This window comes from Eleutherodactylus coqui, chromosome 11, assembly GCF_035609145.1.
Source record: "Eleutherodactylus coqui strain aEleCoq1 chromosome 11, aEleCoq1.hap1, whole genome shotgun sequence".
In the NCBI taxonomy this organism is placed as follows: domain Eukaryota; kingdom Metazoa; phylum Chordata; class Amphibia; order Anura; family Eleutherodactylidae; genus Eleutherodactylus; species Eleutherodactylus coqui.
Window position 1 is genome coordinate 135,067,261 of NC_089847.1, and position 6,942 is coordinate 135,074,202.

The following is a 6,942-nucleotide window of genomic DNA, read 5'->3' on the forward strand; positions in this document are numbered from 1 at the left end:
GGGGAAATAGCTGTCGGTAGAACGAGCGTCCATGTGTATGGGAGGAAGCGGGGGTAATAGCTATCGTTAGAACGAGCGTCCATGTGTATGGGGGAGACGGGGAAATAGCTGTCGGTATAACGAGCGTCCATGTGTATGGGGGGAAGCGGGGGTAATAGCTATCATTAGAACGAGCATCCATGTGTATGGGGGGAGTCGGGGGAAATAGATGTCGGTAGAACGAGCGTCCATGTGTAGGGGGGTAGTTGGGGGAAATAGCTGTCGGTATACCGAGCGTGCATGTGTATGGGGGGAAGCGGGGGTAATAGCTATCGTTAGAACGAGTGTCCATGTGTATGGGGGGAGACGGGGAAATAGCTGTCGGTATAACGAGCGTCCATGTGTATGGGGAGAGACGGGGGAAATAGCTGTCGGTTGAGCGAGCATCCATGTATATGGGGGGAGTCGGGGGAAATGGCTATCATTAGAACGAGCGTGCATGTGTATGGGGGGAGTCGGGGGATATAGCTATTAGTAAAATGAGTGTTCATGTGTATGTGGGGAGACCGGGAATATAGTTGTCGTAGAACGAGCGTCCATCTGTATGGGGGGAGTCGAGGAAATAGTTGTTGGTAGAATGAGTGATCATGTGTATGGGGGGAGTCGGGGGATATAGCTGTCCATAGAACGAGCGTCCATCTGTATGTGGGGATTCAGGGGATATAGCTTTCGGTAGAACGATCATCCATGTGTATGGGGGGAATCGGGGGGAAATAGCTGTCGTTAGAACGAGCGTCCACGTTGTAGGGGGGGTTGGGGGAAATAACTGTCGGTAGAACGAGCGTCCATCTGTATAGGCGGAGTCGAGGAATTAGTTGTTCACAGAACGAGCGTCCATGTATATGTGGGGAGTTGGGGGAAATAGCTGGCAGTAGAACGAGCGTCCATGTGTATGTGGGGAGTTGGGGGAAATAGCTGTCAGTAGAACGAGTGTCCATGTGTATGTGGGGAGTTGGGGGAAATAGCTGGCAGTAGAACGAGCGTCCATGAGTATGGGGGGAGTCAAGGAAATAGCTGTCGTTAGAACGAGCTATCATGTGTATGGGGGAAGTCTGGGGCAATAGCTGTCAATAGAACGAGCGTCCATGTGTTAGGAGGCAGTCGGGGGTAATAGTTGTCGGTATAACGAGCGTCCATGTGTATGGAGGGAGTTGGGGGAAATAGCTCTCGGTAGAACGAGTGTCCATGTGTATGGGGGGAGTCCGGGGAAATAGCGGTCATTAGAACAAGCGTCCATGTGTAAGGAGGGAGTCAGGGGAAATATCTGTCGGTAGAACGAGTGTTCATGTGTGTGGGGGGAGTCGGGGGTAATAGCGTTCAGTAGAATGAGCGTCCATTTGTTGGGGGGGAAGTCTGAGGAAATATCTGTCGGTAGAACGGTCGTCCATGTGTATGGGGGGAGTCGGGAAATAGTTGTTGGTAGAATGAGCAGCCGTGTGTATGGGGGGAGTGGGGGGAAAAGCTCTCGGTAGAACAAGCATTTATGTGTAGGGGGGGAGTCGGGGAATATAGCTGTCGGTATAACAAGCGTCCATGTGTATTTGGGAGTCAGGGGATATAGCTTTCGGTAGAACGAGCGTCCATGTGTATGGCGGGAATCGGGGGAAATAGCTGTCGTTAGAACGAGCGTCCATGTGTATGTGGGGTGTCAGGGGATATAGCTTTCGGTAGAACGAGCGTCCATGTGTAGGGGGAGAATCTGGGGAAATAGCTGTCGGTATAACGAGCGTCCACGTTGCAGGGGGGGTTGGGGGAAATATCTGTCGGTAGAACGAGCATCCATCTGTATAGGGGGAGTCGAGGAAATAGTTGTTTATAGAACGAGCGTCTATGTGTATAGGGGGGAGGCGGGGGAAATAGCTGTCGTTAGAACGAGCGTCTATGTGTAAGGGGGAGTCGGGAGAAATAGTAGTTGGTAGACCGACGTCCATCTATATGGGGGGATTCGAGGAAATAGCTGTTGGTAGAACGAGCTATCATGTGTATGGGGGGAAGTCAGGGGCAATAGCTGTCGGTAGAATGAGCGTCCATGTGTATGGGGGGAGTCGGGGGAAATAGCTGTCGGTAGAACGAGCGTCCATGTGTATGTGGGGAGTTCGGTAGAACGAGCGTCCATGTGTATGGGGGGAGTCAGGGGAAATAGCTCGCAGTATATAGCTGGGGTATATAGCTGTTGGTAGAACGAGCGTCTTCGGTATGTGTATGTGGGGAGTCAAGGAAATAGCTGTCGGTATAACGAGCGTCCATGTATAGGGGGGTAGTTGGGGGAAATTTCTGTCCATGGAATGAGCGTCCATGTGTAGGGAGGAGTCGGAGGAAATAGTTGTCGGTTGAATGAGCGTCCATGTGTATGGTGGGAGTGAGGGGAAAAAGCTCTCGGTAGAACAAGCATTTATGTGTAGGGGGGTAGTTGGGGGAAATTTCTGTCCGTAGAACAAGTGTCCATGTGTATGGGGGGAGTCGGGGGGAATAGCTGTCAGTAGAACGAGCGTCCATGTGTATGGGGGGAGTCAGCAGGAATAACTCTCCACTGAACAAGTGTTCAGCCTATTGAAGGTTATTGGACATTTGAAGCCCCAAACAACCATCGAGCCGGCGTTGACTTCTACAAGGAAGAGGCATCATGACGGACGCCCTCAGCCATATTAGAAGAGTGACGATATCCGTAATCATTCTCCTTCAGCTCCGCCAGCTGGACCAGACATGAAACAGTTAAACATTTCTTCTCGAAGGGGTTGTCCAGGAATTCAACAACACGGCTGCTGTCTGTGTTGCATACAAGAAATCTTACCTAGGACAGGTGAATGTACCTGTAGAGTACAGGAGGAGGAGGAAGGGTCATGGCCACAGAGGGGGCATTAGGCTCCACCTCTTTCTCCTCCTTTTTAGGGATCCCCCCACCCCACCCCACCAAGGACAAGTTTTTTATAGGCTGTGCAGGTGGCAGACATTTTCTTAATTTTCTTACGAACCCCTTTAAGGACACAGATACTTGATAAAAGCACAAAAGTGAAGAAATAGAAAGAATAAGAAGGAGCAAACTTGATGAATAAAGCAGCCTGAGACGGAGATGACGCGATGCAACTGCTGCTGCGCCTCTTTAATAGGAAGTGCCACATCAGAGGAGGAGCGAGGGCGACTCTGTGACTACAAGATAGCTCCATGGCCGGTAGGTTGCCCAGCAGAATCCTGAATGGTAAGTGTGTCTAGTTATGTGGCGATCCCCCCCCCCCCTCCCCCCCCCCCCCCCCCGCTGCAGTACTAGCGCTGTATAACGAGGGCACCTGCCAATTAGCGTATTGGGAAGCCTGGTAGATAGTTTAAGTGTGAAATCATTACAAGCCCCCGGTCCAAAGAGCAGCCGATGTGATATCTACCATTTATTCCGCTATATACATATAATATCTGTACAGCTCTGAGATACAAAATAAAGTTTTCTTTTTATAAGTTAAAAATCTAAAATTTTCTTTTCCATTGACAAGAAAACAAAGGAGGAGAATCCTAGAGGCAGATATACGGTAACATTGGCATAAAACCCCCATACGTCCCGTGTACAGTATAATGTACAGTTCATAGGCAGCTGTGCAACCACAGCAATAATATCATCAGAGACCGCCTCCTATATGAAGCCCCGCCCCCAGACACTATAGAGGCAGCTACACATGACAACTCACTTCATGCTGCATCTGATCTGCAACCGGTGACGCTCCAATTGTCCAGGAACTACAAGTCCCAGCATGCCTTTGAGAACTGAGCATGTTGGGAATTGCAGTAAAAAGACAGTTGCAGAGCTGTAGGTACAAGACCCATACAACAGAAGGACCACAAGTTCCAGGAAGCCCTGACAAGCTTCAGCTCAGTGAGCATCCTTGGTCATGTAGGCATGAGGGGCACATAATTAAGGCATTTCTCCAATTTGTAAATAATATTAATATGATACATCAGTGCAGAGTCCTTGTCCTTTACAACACGGATTAGGAGACCGTAATCTCATCGTCCTCATCGGCGTCCTCAATATCGGAGTCTGATAAGTCAGACTGTTTGCTGTGACTGCTGGAATTAAAGGGGGAGGGAGGTAATTGTGAGTCTACCACTAGGGGGAGCTCTGTGCGCTGGTAGGACAGGGGATCGTCTTCGCCTTCTAGGCCCTTCTTTCCCACATCACTGAGGTCAGGGTTGGGGTTAAACTTAGTGGGCAAGGTCTGTTCTCTGCAGCCCCCCGATGACAGCAGCTCCCGCTCCTTAGAGTTTCTCCATTTCATTCTTCTGTTCTGGAACCAGATTTTTACCTAGAATTGATACAGAATATTAGAAGGAGTCGGACTCTGCGGGCAGCGGGTCTGTCCAGCGACAAGAACATCAGATAACTAAAGCTACAATGTAGCAGAATAGTGACATCGCCAATGTAGCGGCCGCAGGTAATGCCACGACTCTACAGAACGGCCCCGGCTCTTACCTGAGAGTCCTTCAGGCCCAGTTTTCCTGCCAGTTTTTTCCGATCTGGTTTGCTGATATATTTTTGCTTTTGAAACATTTTTTCCAGAGCTTTGCGCTGCACATCAGAAAACACGGCTCTGCGGAGCATCCCTCTGCGGGGCTTCCCCCGGGCGGCCAGGGGCCAAGCAAAGGTTCCAGGCATGGGGACCACGGAGGAGGATGCTGGGAAGAAAAGGGTGAGAGTTTAGTTGTATTGTAAGTTGTAAGGATGTTATAAGTTGCATATGACCGTTATAGCATCTACATTGGTGACCCGCGGATACAGATGTTATTACATTGTTGCTCTATATAACTGATTGGCTATTTCAGTCTTCACCCCTTTGCACCCTCCCTGCTTTATCATAAAACAGAAAGTTGTCACTAGTTTCCCTTGAAGTGAGTTTAACACTTTGATTGTGAGTTCCCCATTTTTTCCATCTAGAGCGAAGCTCCAGGAATGCAGCAAGAAAAAGTGCAGCTAATTAGCACCCTGACTGCCCCACAATGGCATTTGTATGGTGAGGAGGTAAAGCCTCTCTTCTCAGGGCTCTGTGCCGGGACACTGGCCCTAATGAAGCGTGCATGGTAATTGTCTTGTAATGAAGTAACAGAAAAAGGTTGGGACAAGCAGCTAAAGCCATATATCCCGCACACAATGGCCTGTACACTTTCCAACTAAACACCAGTGTATGGCGAGCCGCTCCATGGAATACAGATGATGGACACCCCCCACTCCCACTAAACATCCCTCTATAGAAGGGGGATTCTTTCTAAGGGGCTGCAGTAGGATCGCGTCCCTTTATCACCACCAGGACAGCAAATAAGCCCGATGTCGCCTTATTCTAGATGTCAGGTGCTATGGCAATACATAGGTAGGATGTCTTTTTCCGATCTGATATGAGTTTATGGGTGCAGTATGACCCCCCTCCACTCACTTCATGGGGCTTTGTGAAAATACATTGTCTCTGGGTAAGTGGTAATGGTGCATTATCCCAATGACTGGTGAGTGTGGGTGGCAGGGCCCAGGGGGCTCCTGAATTGGTCACGGTGCTGGCTGTATTGTTGGGACTCAGTGGTTAAGTGCACTGGCTGTGTGGGAAAGCTCCAGCGTGAGAAGCAGGGAACGCCTCAAATGTTCAGCCTGACAATTCCTGCTAATTGTGCACCAGGAGAGGTGTCAGCAGTCACTGCTCCTGATAAATAGGGGGTCAAGTGAGCAAGTGACAGGCGTACAGAACACAGGACACCCACCCAGGGGAAACCTACCTGGGAAATAGGAGGACCTGATGAACGGCTGGAAGGAGCCCTCAAAATAGGGCAAGGAGAAGGTCTTTGGAGGGACGGAGGAGAGAAGGTTCTGAGAAGACTCTGAAAGAAGAAAGGCACAGATTTAGAGAAGATCCACTGTATTGATATCACACACAGTTATATATATACAAATACCTGATGTGTTGTTATAAAATTATTCTGCAGTCAAAAAGTTCTCAAAAAGTTCTCAAAGGCAGAGAAAAGGGGAACCCACTGCATAGTCTTAAAGGGACAGAGAAGGCACGGCTACAGGCGTCTCCCACCACCCTGCGATGACGTTTCCTATTATTATTCCCATTTAGCAGAGAGGACACTCACCTGTTCTGGGGTTAGGAGAGGACAATATGGCGTTCACTCCAAACTTGAGGAATGTAGAGCTGTTTGTGTTCTGAGCTTCACAAGGTCTTCTGGAGCTCAGGAGCTCAGAGGTGTCAGCCATACTGATGGGGCTGTCTGAGGTTGGTGGTGAAACACTGGGTGGGGGCACCGCCCGGGGCAGGTAGCCTGCAGGCCTGCTGATCCTTATGAGGTCTTCCACCAAGAAGCTTGAATGAGTGGTCAAGGCAGTCTGCAAGCTCTGGGGTAGGGTTGGGGTCGGCCTGAGAAGGCTCGGGTAGACAGCTGGAGGAGCTAGAAGGCTGGGGAACATCATCTTGCAGGCAGAGTCCGTCAGGGAATGTCTCTGGCTTCCTCTGTAGGCTCTGAAGTCTTGTCTGTGTTGTGTGCCTAGTCCTCTGCAAGTTGGGTTTTATAGTGGTCAGCTCCCTGAAGCCCTTTTAGAAGTGACAGCTCAAACAAAAGGACCTCAGCAACATTCCCCACTCCAGTCCCATTCATGGACTGGGCCTTCCCCCCTGATTGGTGCAGAGGTGCAATTTATGATTGGATTAGGCCCCATAAGTAAGCGATACACTGTGACAAAGGGCTTGTAGTCATCAGTTCTGCACCGTCCACCTCTTCTCCGGGCTCCCATTTATTCCAGGGAGCTCAGCGGGGGTTTTGTTCAGCTGTAACACACACAGACTCATTAAATGCCTATTTAAGAAAAGTTTCCAATGACATCTTTGGTCCCATAGAAAAGAGGGAATTATTCAAATCAAGCACTAAATTTATTTGCTG

General features: G+C 49.6%; 1 protein-coding gene across 1 annotated transcript; it reads right to left on the minus strand.

The window, feature by feature from the left end:
• Window positions 1–3,520: 3,520 nt before the first annotated feature.
• On the minus strand, window positions 3,521–6,632 carry DBX1 (developing brain homeobox 1). The gene is made up of 4 exons (XM_066582514.1): window positions 6,142–6,632; window positions 5,782–5,883; window positions 4,496–4,698; window positions 3,521–4,328 (listed from the first exon to the last, which is right to left on the minus strand). Exons 1-4 carry the CDS (start codon window positions 6,473–6,475, stop codon window positions 4,014–4,016), a joined length of 954 nt encoding a protein of 317 aa, XP_066438611.1. The 5' UTR covers window positions 6,476–6,632; the 3' UTR covers window positions 3,521–4,013.
• Window positions 6,633–6,942: the final 310 nt, after the last annotated feature.